Source organism: Erpetoichthys calabaricus, chromosome 2 (genome assembly GCF_900747795.2).
Source record: "Erpetoichthys calabaricus chromosome 2, fErpCal1.3, whole genome shotgun sequence".
NCBI lineage: Eukaryota > Metazoa > Chordata > Cladistia > Polypteriformes > Polypteridae > Erpetoichthys > Erpetoichthys calabaricus.
This window is the reverse complement of record NC_041395.2, coordinates 119,625,202-119,641,239: the sequence shown is the minus strand read 5'-3', so window position 1 is coordinate 119,641,239 and position 16,038 is coordinate 119,625,202. Positions and strand designations below refer to the sequence as shown.

At 37.7% G+C, this 16,038-nt stretch overlaps 1 protein-coding gene across 1 annotated transcript in view; it reads right to left on the bottom strand.

Annotated features, from left to right (window-relative positions):
- The window catches only part of schip1 (schwannomin interacting protein 1), a 982,269-nt gene that overhangs the window by 922,959 nt on the left and 43,272 nt on the right, over positions 1–16,038 (bottom strand). The window contains exon 3 of the mRNA XM_028794440.2: positions 1,641–1,705. Within this exon, the coding sequence (XP_028650273.1) occupies positions 1,641–1,705 (65 nt within the window). The remainder of the gene's footprint in view (positions 1–1,640; positions 1,706–16,038) is intronic.

The following is a 16,038-nucleotide window of genomic DNA, read 5'->3' as shown; positions in this document are numbered from 1 at the left end:
ACAAATGGTGTGCCACCACAGAAAAAAAAGGTTAGAAAACACTGCTCTACCTACACCTTTGTTCCTGGCATACAGCTGATATCTCGCTTAAAAACTGTCACTGCACATTACTTGGATGGTTATGTTGCATTCTTTGCATAATTAGCAAAGATACTGCACACCTGAATCATGAATAGGGATTATCATTACACTTCTGTTTAGTCAAATTCTGTCATTATATACTAGGGCAGTCAGCACTGTAAGCTGGCTGGCAAGCTGACAAGTTAAATACAGAGGTACTAGAGACTTATTTTGGTTTTAGTGCCACTCAAAGATAACTTATTTAGCAATTATGGGATACAAAATTGATTCAATCATCTAGCAGAAACTTGAAATAAAAAAAAAAGGTATAATTTTTTTACTTTCTCAGGGTTTTTCTAGCATTGCACCAGGACGGTCATAAACCCTCCTCCCCACAACCTTTCCTCCTATCCTCCCCTGCACCAAGATCAGTATGTTTAAATCAAGAAAATGAAGACCAGTGCTAAATATTGACATGTGGGGTTAACGTCGTGAACAGAGTAATACAAAATGTTAAACCCTTAAATGAAAATTTTATTAAATAACATTTTTCAACTTAGTATATAAATACTGTACAGATGTTTATGCAATTCTTTAGGTACACATTTAACTTAGATGTATTACTGTTTAGTAATGTAAAAAAAAAAAAAAAAAAACATAAAAATGCCTCCCTGAACAAAGCGCTGCTTGAGGTGTATATATTATATATATATATACACACACATACAAACAATGAAACATGCACACAAGTATACATTATATACAAATACAGCATGTAATGAAGAAGGGTGGAGAAGAAATGACATATGTGGGAATGCCCCATGCAGAGATAGCAAATTGCTTTTTGGTTCTATAAATTGTTTTGTTCATTGAGCTGTACAATAACAGACAAAGACCAGACAGACAGACACAAAGATATGTAGCTATGTTAAATGAAATTGACAGACGGAACTGGTGTTTATCAAAAACTTAATTAATTACTGAATATACTGCATTTTATGAATGTAACTTAAAAATAGCTTTAAAAAATCATAATAGCACTGAACTAGATCAGCATGTTAGAAACCAGACTGATGTAGTTTAGATAAATAATTAAAACATGACATTAAAAAATAAATGCATACACATTTTGTATATTCATACAAAGATGTCATATATAGTTTACACAGATTGAATACACACATTTAGTCATGCTGGGAAGGCTACAGATAGTTAGAAACATCATACAATATAACACTCTTTTTTCTCATTAGACATTTGTAGAAACTCAATTTTACACATTCTGTTGTTGTTGGTTTTTTTTTGCAGACAGATGGGCTTTAACATTCAAGATGAATTGTATTTATTATGCTTTAAATGATTTCTGTATTCATTTGTCCATCCATTTACTGAACCTGAGTCTTCCCCAACAGCACTGGATGCAAAAAATGAACCAATCCTTACTAACATGCACATTAGTCCAATTAAGATTGGCCAATCCACATAAAGACACATCTTTGGAATGAATTTGATTGATGTGTATATGTAAAGCTTCAGTAGATTGACAATATACACATCCACAAGAAAGGTTCAATCATTACCTTTCTGTCACGACTCCTGATTCTTCACTCCTCTTAAGCAGTCTCTTGTACCTCTTCCCTCCTTCCTGTAAGAAATGTGCAATACAGAAATGATCAGAATCAATTCCTAAGTCACAGCACACAACCCTGAAGGTGTGACTGTTGTCTCCTGCTTTTCGAGGTGCAGGTAGTAGTGCTGTGTCTTGAATGTCTTTCATACAAGTGTCCATAAGCTCAATGCTTGTTTCAATTCACATTATTAAACAAAATAAACATAAACTCAGGACAAGAGAAATTTAGCAATGTAGTTGAACTTTAAAGCAGGAAGAAAGAAGCAGGAAAGCAATGTCGCAGGTCAATAAACAGTCCAAACACACCTCGGTGTCCAGGGGTAGAAGCCGTGATCTTCAGCAACCCAGAGCAGTAAGACAAGAAGAGGGGAAAGCATGGAGATAGGAAGAATGTGAAAGGGGTATTTCTCTGGAAAGCAAATGCTAAACTACATAAGGAATTAATAACAATTCTCCAATGGAAACTCCAAAACAATCAAAACGCAAAGCAGAAAGAGCACAGCAGGGAGGGCAAAACCCATCTCGAGCTCAGCCTCCTTACACCCTTGCCTATGTGTACACCAGCCAATTAGCATAATGTTCATTCAGCCTTAGCAATCCAGTATCACAAGGCTTAGAGAATCACAGACAACTGACATGCTTTCATAAAGTTTGCTCTTCTATTTCAAAAATAAATAAATACGTGCGGCTCAGTAAACACCTGGTAGGGAAACTGTTGAATTAATGAGAGAGCTCAAATGATACGAACAGCATTAACACAGTTGTGCAGACTTCTCAGTGGTCGTCCCTGCCAACAAGTTAATGGTAATAATTACCAAGTCCAAGTCTGTACATATTCAAGTTTCATTAAAACAAATGAAAAATTCAAAAAAGGTAGATTGTAGCCCAGAAAAGGATTTATTTTGGTCCTTCATTTTTGAACATGGGAAATGTCAATTCATTGGACACCTGTTGTTGGGTTTTTTTTTTTTCCCCCGTTTTTAAACTGAATGTGCCAAAATGATAAAATTTTGCATCCATTGAGCTTGCTTTACCAACTTACCATTTCAGTATAATGAAAGGACATGGAGCAGCCAGAAAAAAAGGCACCAATACTCACAGAATACATAAAAAAATCCTCAAATACAGGCACACATACGATGAACTGTAAAAGAAAATCTTCTGCTGTCAGATAAAATGTACATGGAGAGAGTATGCCAAATATGAATACTCCAGCCAGAATCAAATCCAGGAGTAAATTGCTGTGATACAGACACACTAAAAAATAATTTTAAATTCTGAAATTTAGAGACCAGAATGGGCTTGAATTTCAGTTCTGTCAGACTTCATGTTGGGTGAAACATTTTGTGACCTGAGGTAATACATTTGAAAATGCAAAATAAGACCCATCCAGTTGTTTCTGGTTTGTAGAGGAGGTGTGACCAATCCAGTGAAAGGGTAGAAGGGAAGTCCTTTAGACACATATCTATATCAATTTCTGTTCAGTCTCAAAGAAACAAAGGATTTTTGAGGACAAAACCCAGACAGAAGACTTTAACAAGCCGAGATTGTAAACCAAGAGTAAAGCCTATCTTTCATTATAACCAAAGAATGAACAAAAATGTCAAAAAGGAGAGAATTACAGGTCTTTAACCAGAAACACATCAAAATAAATATCACTAGGAGATTCACAGATTTTATACAATCTTAGATACCAGGAAGTGTATGGAGTGGACCTTTATACCCTTGACTTCTAACAACATGCGTAGTGTGACCCTGGACATTACCCACAGCAACCACTACAACAAAAGACAAAATTGTGGAGGCAATGAGAAAATCAAAACAATGTTGCAGCATGATGGTAAAAACTGTCGACACTGTAGGGGCATTTTGAAATGAAAAATATATACCAGAATAATATTTCTTGGGTCTATAAATTTCAGAATGGAGACCACAGATACTAACAGAACAAAAGAATAAAAAAATTAAAGAAACAAATCACAACAATTTCAAATCACCAATTAATGAGAAAATTGGGAGTATACCTGAGTTTTAAAACAAACACTTTTGGACATGGGGTACAAACACCAGAGGTAACGTTATAGGTACAGGAGTGTAACAAAGTTCCTTGGGCTGTAAGGGGCAGCACCACTATCAGATTAAGGTATTGTTATTAGGTCTTCTAAGGAAGTCTGATATTATATTTGTAGTTTAATCTTTAGTGTTACTTGATTTATGTTGTTGACTATATAATCAAATAATTTCAATACAGCACCTACAGTACTTTTAAATGCTTGGATGTTTCCTTTATGTTTGTCTTCATAGGCTTATGTTTTTAAGTCACTTGCGAGAACATCCATCCATTTAAGAACCCATTTATTTTGTGGGGAGCTGTTGCCTATCCTAGTAGATGAGGCATTAGCACATCACAGGTCACATTTATGCATATAAACCCACACAGAGTATATTTTATGTTGCTAGTTAAAATAACTTGCACCTACTTTTTTGATGTGGTAAGAAAAATGGAATAGCAAAGAAGAAACACACACAAACAGGGCCTAAGTCCATGATCCAAACTCAGGACCTATGCATCTGCCAAAATCATAAACACAAACCACAATGGTGCTCAATAAAACAAACTGTCTTCCATCATGTTACCAGACAAGTGAATCAGCGGCCCTTGCCAGCATCTGGCAGCTTCACTACGCTTTGGAACAAGGAACTACAATCCACTTTCTTTCCACAGTCATTGTGTAACTGACAAGTAATTAACACAGATTACAGGCCGATAGTCATGGGTGCAGATGACTATGGATTTCCAATTTCTTCATTAAAGAATGTGTCCCACATGCCACTCCACTTAAACAATTCACCATGGTTATTTTAGATAACTTGGTGTAGTTTACACTGATCACCCAAGCATGGAAACACACACAAAAAACAAACAGCAAGGCAGGTAAAGTGAAATATAAGCAAATTAGCTGAGGCAGCTAGTTTGGCATACGAAGAAAGCAGACAATTCAAATGCAATGTTGTCTGTGCCTTAGAATTACAGTGTGTACTTCTGTGCTTAATACACAATATACGCTGTTGCACGTCATTTCAAGACTGGTGTGGCCATCTCAGATCATACTTTAAAAAACCTTCACTTTGCCCAAAGTTTGGGGCACAAGAAACAAGCTATAACCTGTATTTAAGTAACTTCACTCAGTTACTTCTCTTTTAGATAGCCTCACCTATCCCTCATGTTTTTAAAACCTAGCCTTTACAGAAAGACTGTCCCCAACCTCTTATTTCTAAATATAATTAATGCATCAATCCATCCATCTATCCATTTCACTGTTTTTAACAATCTTTACTTCACATTTGGGTTATGTGTAGTCTTAGCCTACCCTAGCATCAGTCATATAGTTCATAATAGGCCAGACAAACAGATAAGGAAGCAGTGTGAAAAATGACTTTTGATCGAAGTGTTTGTGGCAGGCAGCCGGGACGCCCCTGCACTCTATATTCAGGGGGAGCAGTACTGGACAGTGCAACACCTCCCCCTGGACACTAGATGGCCGCCCCCTGGGTTAGAGTGGTGCCTCGGTTTCCCGCAGGGCTCCATGGAAATTGGAGTTGGGTGCAGCCCTGTTGGGTCCCGCAAGCACCGCCAGGGGGTGCTGCAGCTAGGACTCCTGAGCCTGTATGGACAACGCATTCACCACACCCGGAAGTGCAGCCGGAACATGGTAATCAAGCACCTGGAGCACTTCCGGGTGAACTATAAATCGGCCAGCAACCAACACTACAGGAGCGAGAATCGGGAGGAGGATGACGAGGTTGCCTGGGAGGAGTGATGGAGGAAAAGTGCTTTATTTGTGTGTTTTATTTGGTGTTTGTGCTTGGGACTGTGTACTGCCTGTGGGACACGGGGAAGACGTGCACCCACAGGTGAAGAAAAAAATAAATCTTTTTGTTTATTTTATGTGTGCCTCCGTGTCCAGTCTGTCTCGGGTCGGGCGCCTATATAGCGCCTTTCCACATGTTCCAGAGTTATGCAGCAACATCTCCAAAGAGAAACATTACCTTCTTTCATAATAATATATTTACAACTAAATTATTCTAAATAAAGTTTTTATTTTGTTATTATTATATGGGGAGGAGGATATAGTCATAGTCATGATTATGGACATTTGGCATTTTATTTGCATTTGATAGAGAACAGAAACTGGACCATACAGTAAATGCCACACTGGTATCAGTTACTTTAGTGCCTACTTCAATGGAACCAGCCCAGATCCACAATTATGGAAGAAGCCCCAGAGTTTTGTATTCTGCAAGTGTACTTGTAATGGAAGGACAGTTTAGGAAGCTGTTTAACAATGCAGTTTTCCTTCAAAACAATAGGGGGCAGCAGGAGACCTGTTATGGCACATCTGCCTTCCAGCTATTCATTACAAAGGGCTGGTGATTTGAGGGTTATTTAGCACTAAAGAGCCTGAAACTGATGGAGAAAGCACCTGGAAACCAGCCCTTTAGTTCTGACCCCAAAGGTTATTCCCAGGGTAGTTCTGTAAGAAGCTCTTGGCCAGTGCTTAAAGCCCTTTCCTACCTTTCAGAATGGATCAGGGAGTCATGAGAAGAGTATTACAAGGGTTTAATTCATGGAAGTAAGACAACCTAGAAGTTCCAACAGAGAGAGATACGAGTATATAGAAGGTGAGAAAAAAAAAGGAGTGTTTCACTGAGGAGTGTAACAACATAAGGCACATCATCTGTGAGATGCAGATTCAAATCCTTTTTTAGATAAGGACCACAATGGTAATAGATTTAAGAAGTGATTCAAGATCCATCTATTCTATGAATATCTGTCTAATTGAAAAGTGAAAAAAAAACTTTTATTCTTAGTTCTCTATGTTTAATTGCTTTATTGATTGCAAATGTATGAGCTTTTACATCTTTCACTTATGGCAATCAACTTTTGATACCTGACCTATTACACTTGCTGATTTACTGTATTGTTTACCTCTTTTGGAGGTTGCTTTGGATAAAAGCATCTGCTAAGCAAATAAATGTAAATGTAGGGTTTCCTTTGTTTTTGCACACTATGTTACTTACATGTTTATCCTTTCCCTGTGTGATTTATTGATATACCAACCATGTCTTGGTTATTCTCTTATTCTGGTTGGCTTTACTTCGATTCAGCAATTATTAATAAAAACATTTGCTTTATTAGGTGATGATTATTTGGATTTGATAAGCCAAAAATACAATAGCTTGGAAAAAGAAACACACAACTAATCACAAAAACTGCAACGCTATGAATGTAGTGAAATTTTAGATCTTAAAATGATCAATTAGTTTTAATAGTCCTACTTTGAAGATACTGATATATTGCTCATCTTTAGCATAAAAATAAAATAATGCTGTAGGCTTACCTCAAAATATACCATAAACTGATGACATATGGAGCAGGACAGTGGTTGCCTCTGCTGTCTCACAGCTTATACAATACTGAGTGTGAGACTCAGCCTAGTCCCAATCTTCTTCTTCTTCTCCTTCTTTCGGCTGCTCCCATTCGGGGTTGCCACAGCGGATCATCCAAAATTGTTGTCCGCATATTGATTTGGCAAAATTTTACACCAGATGCCCTTCCTGATGTAACCCTCCCCATTTATCTCGGCTTGGGGCTGGCATGAAGAAACACACTGGTTTGTGCATCCCCTGTGGCTGGGTTACTCAGCCTAGTCCAAATAATCTCCCAATATCCACATGGATGTTTCTACAGTGGCTCTAAATTTCATCCCATCTCAAAAAGAGTTAGGTTAACTATAAATTAATGTGTATGTGTGTGTGTGTGTGTGTGTGTGTGTGTGTGTGTGTGTGTGTGTGTGTGCGCGCGCGCACTCTGCCATTTACTGGTATTCTGTATAACCTCAACAGGGCTGTTTCTATTCTTTCTGAGCCATCGTGTGATGATAGTTTTAGTTATAAAACAGCCCTAACCCTGAATGTTGATAGGATAAGGTTCTAATTTCAAATACGTAGGTTTCATAATTAGTTGGATATCTGGTTATAATGCTTCATCCCCTTATATACTAATTGACTTTAATCCAAGCAATAAGTGTTTCCCATTTGTCTTATTGGTTCAATGAAAGAATAGGAGAAATAACTGATGGAACATTGAAACTTTCAGTGCAGTCCTCCTTTTTCTAAAACCTGAGAAAGCTGTCAGTCAAAACTTGCCATTGCATGCTATTTAGATTCAATATTCCACAAGTGAACATAATTATTACATTGTACTTGTTGTTCTCCCACTGATGATATAACACAACCACGCCATCTGAAAAGAGCAAGTAGGGGTATTAAGTGCTCTGTTGAAATGAAAAACAGTTGACACAGCAAACATCAAGGACAAATGTTTTATAGCTTTGTCCAGCTAATATTCTGGATGAACCAATAAGGTCACTGATAGGAACATTGTTTCTTTTTTGACTAATTTACCTATTTGAATATTTAGTAATAAAAATGCTGTCAACTGGTTTTCTTTGTATTGATTGAAAATTGCAATATTTCCACAAATTTAAAAAAATGAAGAAGAAATGTATTTCAAATCAAAGTCAGAATTCTTGAACATCAGAATGATAGTAAATGTATTTGATGAAATATCAAAATGCATCATCCTCTTCATAAATTAAGTAGCTAAGAAAATCAGAAGCCTCTATTAAATCAGTACTTGTTGCCACAATTAATTTTGGGGTTCATTGCCTGAATTACTGGTTTCTAAATTCGAAGAAATAACAAGCAAATAGGAACTGGACCCTAGTGGGAGAGATTGTGCACATAGGTTAAAAATATAATATCAGTGTTGTGGTTATTTGGTAGAATATCCATTGTGAGAGATGGCCGGCAGTTTATCCCGGCCAGCACCCCCAGACCGCTAGATGGAGTCCTCCCTGCAACATGGAGGGGACCCGGATTCCCGCAGGGCATCATGGACAATAGAGTTCGGCTTCACAACCCTGCTGAATACCGTGGGTGCCGCCAGGGGACGTTGCAGGGAGGCACAGGGATTGGTATTTTCCCTATAGCCCGGAAGTACTCCCTAGTCACAGGGTTTCCATCTGACCCGGACATGCTATGGAATCGCATGGACTGAAGGAAAGAAGAACTTCCAGGTCACGGACTATTTAAAGGACTGGTTGAAACCCAGCAAGAAGAGCCGGAGTTGGGAGGTAGTGTGACGGAACTGCTGGGAGTGGAGGAGTGATTTATTATATTATTATTGTGATTATTGATTATTGTATTGAGTTTTGTGGAGGTGCTTTGTGCATATTATTGTAATTATTAAAAATTATTACTGGGACTTTTACCTGGTGTTTGGACGTGTTGTCTGTGGGTTTTACGGGGCAACAGCGACCCCTAGTGTCACACCATCTAACCATTTTACAGACCACCCATGGCAGCCTTGAGGCCATCATAGAAGAGTCAGGCTCCAGAAGAAAACACCTATTCATCAAACAGCATAACGACCTACACGCTTACACTCAATTCAGAGATACCAATCATTCAGTCCTGTACATCTTTGGGATATGAGAGGAAACTGGACAAGCTGAAAAAATGTGCTTATGAATAAATGAACAACTGTTCCATTTATAGACTCTACCAGCAGCATCTGGCTGTCATGGTGAACAGAGATTTATATAATTAAGGGTCATGTACTATCTGTGCTATCGGTTTGGCAATGTTCAGACTGAATTTCTTTTTTTTTTTTTTTTATTAATTTTATTGTAATCATTCCATACAAATAGATCAATTTATAACAAAAAAAAAATTGAAGACAAATCAAACCCCACCCCTGAGAAGGAGAGCTTAGCCAAAACAGAATTGCTTAGGGCTTTTTAATAAGGCAACAATAAACAAAAGAAAGGAAGAAATATATATAGGTAAATAAAAAATGGAGAAGGGAATTAAATGCGGTAATAGTTATTTCTCTTATTCTAAAATAATATTGATTAGATCCTGCCAGGTTTTAAAAAAGTTCTGTACAGATCTTCTAACTGAGAATTTGATTTTTTCCAATTTCAAATAATATAAAACATCAGTTTCCCACTGACTTGTCAGAGGAGAGTTAGGATTCTTCCAATTTAACAAAATAAGTCTGCATGCCAAAAGTGTAGTGAATGCAATCACCGTTTGCTTGTCCTCCTCCACTTTAAGTCCATCTGGAAGAACACCGAACACAGCTGTTAATGGGTTAGGAGGGATTGTGACCCCAAGGCTGTCTGAAAGGCACGTAAAAATTTTGGTCCAAAATGATGTTAGTTTGGTGCAGGCCCAAAACATGTGACCCAGTGAGGCAGGAGCTTGGTTGCAGCGTTCGCAGGTTGGATCTTATCCTGGTAACATTTTGGACAGTTTTAAGCGAGACAGATGGGCTCAATATATAATTTTTAGTTGAATAATTCTATGCTTTGCGCATATGGTGCTCAAGTGAATTCTCTGCTTTGCTACCTTCCACTCCTTTTCTGATATATTGATTAAGAGAGCTTCTTCCCAATGTCCTCCTGGGTCTTTGAAAGGTGGGGACTCTAATAAGATTTCATATAATGCGGAAATGGTGTTTAATTCCTCGAAGTTGAGCAGTATTTTTTCCAGCATGGTGGAGGGTATGAGGTGAGGAAAATTGGGCAGTTTCTGTTTAACAAAATTTCTAATTTGAAGATAGTGAAAGAAATGTGTAGCTGGGAGGTTGAATTTGGAACATAATTGTTCAAAAGATGCAAATATGTTGTCTATATACAGATCTCCGAGCATTTTAATCCCAAAACTTTTCCAGGTATTAAAAACTGGATATGTTTGCGAGGGTTGAAAGAGGTGGTTCTCTTGCAGAGGTGCCACGGATAAAAGATTTTCCATCTTAAAATGCTTTCTAAGTTGGTTCCATATTCTGAGTGAGTAAAGCACAATTGGGTTATTAGTATATTTCCGATAACTTGCATTTATTGGAGCGCAGAGCAGGGAGTATAAAAGAAGTACTACAGGATTTTACTTCTATTGCGAACCAAGCCTGTGTATGTTCATTTTTTTGTGTCCAGATTTTTATGGTGTGTATGTTTGCTGCCCAGTAATAAAACTGAAAATTAGGTAAAGCCATGCCACCTTCTGCCGGAGGTCTTTGTAGGGTCGCTCTTCGGATATGTGGGTGTTTTGAGTTCCAAATGAATGAGGTTATTGTTGAATCTAATTGCTTAAAAAACAATTTATTGATATATATTGGAATGTTTTGAAATAAAAAAAGAAGTTTAGGAAGGATATTCATCTTAACAACGTTAATTCTTCCGGCTAGAGTGAGATGAAGGGTTGACCATCTATGCAAATCTTGCTTAATTTTTTCCATACAGACTGCAAAATTTTGTTGATAAAGAGCTTTACGTTTACTTGTGATATTTACCCCTAGGTATTTAAACTGATCTGCTATGGTAAAAGGTAGGGTGTCCAATCTAATATTATATGCTTGTGAATTCACTGGAAAGAGTATACTTTTATTCAGATTAATTCTACGACCAGATATCTTTTGAAATTCTGTGAGTGCTGTTAAAACTGCAGGCACAGTGTTTTCTGGGTCTGATATATATAAAACCATATCATCTGCATATAGAGAAATTTTCTGTTCCAGTCCTTCTCTGATAATCCCCTTTATCTGATAAGAATTTTGACAGTGAACCACCAGTGGTTCAATGGCGATTGCAAACAGCAGTGGTGACAAGGGACATCCTTGTCTGGTACCACGTTCTAGCTTAAAGTAGTCTGAACAAATGTTGTTAAAACAAAATGAAGCTTCAGGATTGGTATACAGTAGTTTGATCCATGCACAAATATTCGGGCCAAACCCAAATTTCTCCAATGCAGTGAAAAGGTAGTTCCATTCAATCATATCAAATGCTTTTTTCTGCGTCTAATGATAGTAATATCTCTGGGGTGTTTGATTTTGCTGGTGAATATATAACATTAAACAAGCGTCGGAGTTTGGAAGATAGGTGTCGGCCTTTAATAAATCCAGTTTGATCCTGTGATATTACCGAGGGCAGCACTTTCTCCATCCTTCAAGCTAGAATTTTTGAGAGTATCTTAACATCATTATTCAGGAGTGAAATTGGTCTGTATGATGCACATTGTAACAAGTCCTTATTTTGTTTAGGAAAAACGGTGATTAATGCTTGACGAAATGTTTAAGGTAGTATTTGGTTGTCTCTAGCTTCTGTAAATGTTGCAAATAAGAGGGGAGCTAGCTGAGTGGAGAATTTCTTATAAAATTCTACGGGGTAACCATCAGGGCCTGCTGATTTCCCTCTTTGAAGTGACTTTATAGCATCTAGTAATTCTGTTAGCGTCAGAGGTTTATCCAGTTCCTCAGCGCTTAAAGCATCTATTTGTGGTGTCTGTAATGTATCCAGAAATGCATTAGATTGTGTGTTGTCTTCTTTGAACTCAGTAGAATATAAGGATTTATAATAATCTCTAAATGCGTGCATTATATTTTTATGGTCAATGATTTCTTCTCCATTCGTGTTGGTGATTACTGGTATTGCATTGCGAACTTCTTGTTTGTGAATTTGTTGAGCTAAAAGCTTATTAGCTTTCTCTCCGTGTTCATAGTAATGATGTCTTGACTTATAAATAAGTTGTTTAGTTTCTTTAGTTGTTAAGATGTTGAGTTCTGTATGCAGGGCCTGCCTTTTCCTGTGAAGAGCTTCACTTGGACGCCTGGCTTGTTCTTCATCTATTCTAGTAATTTTGCTTCTTAGCTCTGACAGTTTCTTGGTTTCTAATTTATTTCTGTGGGAAAGATATGAAATAATCTGTCCTCTTAAGAAGGCCTTTAGAGTTTCCCACAGTGTTCCTGCAGAAACCTCTGTGGGCGTGTTTGTCTCTAGGAAGAAGCTGATTTGTTTGGATATAAATTCTGTGCAGTTCTCGTCTGCTAATAGAAGAGGGTTAAGACGCCATCTATGAGGTGAGTGTGAGGGGCTTAATGATTTTAGCTCCAAGACTAGAGGGGCATGGTCGGAGATAACAATTGTGTCGTATTTGCACGATTTAATCGTAGGCAGGAAATTATTATCTATAAAAAAATAATCAATTCTTGAGTAGCTATGATGCACTGGTGAGTAGAACGAATATGATCTTGAGTTTGGTTTAAGAAACCTCCAGGGGTCGTCCCCCCTGTCACAGGAGTCCTATCTAAGAGTGGATTTAAAACACAATTAAAATCCCCAGCCATTATAATTTTACGTGTGTTCACATTGGGAATGGATGCAAATAGATTTTGCATGAATTCCTTATCATCGTCATTGGGTGCATAAACATTTATCAAAATCATTTTACTGTTAAATAAGTTGCCCATGACTATCACATATCTCCCTTCAGGGTCCGATACTACATCTGATGCTACAAATGGAACTGTTCTGTGTATGAGAATTCCCACCCCTCTAGTTTTCTTCATAAAGCTAGAATGGAACATTTGGCCAGTCCAGTCTTTTTGTAGTCTGAACTGATCCTTGCTTAGTAAGTGGGTCTCCTGTAAAAATACTATTTTAGCGTTTAAGCCTGTTAGGTGAGAGCATACTTTCTTTCTCTTTAATTCATGCTTCAGGCCTTTAACATTCCAGCTCACAAAGTTAACTGTCCCATCATGGAGACATTGATTCTGAGTTTTTAATGCCATTTTATAGTCTTAACTGGTAGTGAGGCAGTTTTAATCTTAATTTCAAAATTCCCCATGAGTTATTGCATTTTAGCCTATTGTTGCATTGATATTTATAGTTATAAGGATTAGAAGAATAGATTAGATATAGCCTGCTCTCCTTCTCTCCCCCCTTCCATTTTGCCTCCCCACATGAGGCTTGATCCCACTTCGTGATGTCCCGGTCCTCTGACATACAAAGAGAGAGCACGTCCAAAACAAAACAAACCCCACCCCGCAGCGGCGTTTGAGAATTAAAACAAAGAGATATCTATTGCAGTTGAATTCTAAATACTATCTGCCGAAAATATAATCATTAACAGTCTTTAACACTAAAATTACCAGAGCCTACGAAAAAACTCGTAAATCCGTCCCACCTTAAATCGCGTCTTAAATCCGTTTGCACCTCTCCGCTAAAGTCCTTTGTCATCTAAATGTGCTGATAAACAAAAGCTACTAGCAGCCAGCTATTCCATCCCCCCACCGACTTAGAACGAATTTCTCCTAGCTCATGCCTTGCCTTGATTTATCTGGGATTGAAGTGGAGTTTTAGAGTGGAAATAATATACAGTAGTGTTATTTGGAATACACGCATTTCGTGTGTGTTCCGTTCCGTTCAGTAGTCTGTGCAAACACATTTTTAAAACAGAAATGTTTTTCATATTCTAATAGTAAATGACAAAATGTAGGCATAAACTATATAACGTATGAAGCCTGAAGTCCATATATCAAAGAAACACTTTCACAAAAAGTACAAATAAGAGAACACGTGCGCTTTTCTTCAAAAATATGACTGCACAAAAAAAAAGCCGCGTTAGCATGCCACATTGACACTCTGACTACAACCACCGCGGTGGCGTAATGGTATCAGCTCCTGACTGGGAATCAGAGGGTGACGAGTTTGATCCCGCACGGCTCCACTTCGAGAAGTGAACTGCTCTCATTCTTACAATTTTAGAATAACAACATAAATTTGATTTCAGTCTGTAACAGCCGGTGTAACTTATGATACTGGTAAAGGTTAGCTTTTTTTTTTTTTTTTTTTAATTCACTTTTCATTCTCGCAGTCACATTCAGAATCAATCCATACAACCCCATCTGACACAGCTGTTTTCACATAAATAAAAGTGCATTTTTATTCAAGAGTATAACCGAAGAATAAAGAAAGCAAGTTACAGTTGGTGGTTGATACGACAGCTTGCGTGGTGCAATGTTAAGAACTGCTGATTTCAAGTGACGGTCAGATACGAAGAAGGCAGCTTCGCCAGTGTTTGTGTGTCAGAACCCTTTGGGGGGGGGGGGGGGGGGGCGGTAGTATGCATCGCGGTACACTGCAGACCTATAGCGCGTCTTTATGTCAGATGGGGTTGTATGGATTGATTCTGAATGCGACTGCGAGAATGAAAAGTGAATTTAAAAAAAAAAAAAAAAAAAAGCTAACCTTTACCAGTATCATAAGTTACACCGGCTGTTACAGACTGAAATCAAATTTATGTTGTTATTCTAAAATTGTAAGAATAAGAGCAGTTCACTTCTCGAAGTGGAGCCGTGCGGGATCGAACTCGCCACCCTCTGATTCCCAGTCAGGAGCTGATACCATTACGCCACCGCGGCAGTTGTAGTCAGAGTGTCAATGTGGCATCCTAACGCGGCTTTTTTTTTTGTGCAGTTATATTTTTGAAGAAAAGCGCACGTGTTCTCTTATTTGTACCTTTTGTGAAAGTGTTTCTTTGATATATGGACTTCAGGCTTCATACGTTATATAGTTTATGCCTACATTTTGTCATTTACTATTAGAATATGAAAAACGTTTGTTTTAAAAATGTGTTTGCACAGACTACTGAACGGAACGGAGCACACACGAAATGCGTGTATTCCAAATAACACTACTGTATATTATTTCCACTCTAAAACTCCACTTCAATCCCAGATAAATCAAGGCAAGGCATGAGCTAGGAGAAATTCGTTCTAAGTCGGTGGGGGGATGGAATAGCTGGCTGCTAGTAGCTTTTGTTTATCAGCACATTTAGATGACAAAGGACTCTAGCGGAGAGGTGCAAACGGATTTAAGACACGATTTAAGGTGGGACGGATTTACGAATTTTTTCGTAGGCTCTGGTAATTCTAGTGTTAAGCTTAAAATAATCTTCAGCAATTTTAAGATATTAAGATAATAAAAGAATGAACACTGGGAATGATTCTAAAAAGTAGTCTAGGATAAACATAGTAAATCCTAATGTAATAGTATAAATGTAATAGTAATAGTAATGTAATAGTAGAAATAGCAATAAACCAAGAGTATGATGTTAAACAGTCTACTTTAAGGTAGTAAAAAACAAAAAAAAAAAAAAAACCCTAATTTAATTACTTCCATACTCACGTCTATAACTGTAATTAAGACATAAACATATAAAGTCCAAGTAAAGAAAAGGATGTATAATTATAATACCAGTCTCTTTAAAAGTGGATCCGACAGCAGATGATAGGTCCTTCCCATGCCTTGACAGGATACGGCTCCTTATTAACTTTCAAAAGAGTGTCGGAAACAGCTTCTTTAGTTCCTTTTCAGCTTCCTCCTTGCTTGAAAATACATAATATTGGTCTTGAACTTCCACTTTCAGTTTGGCAGGATACAAGA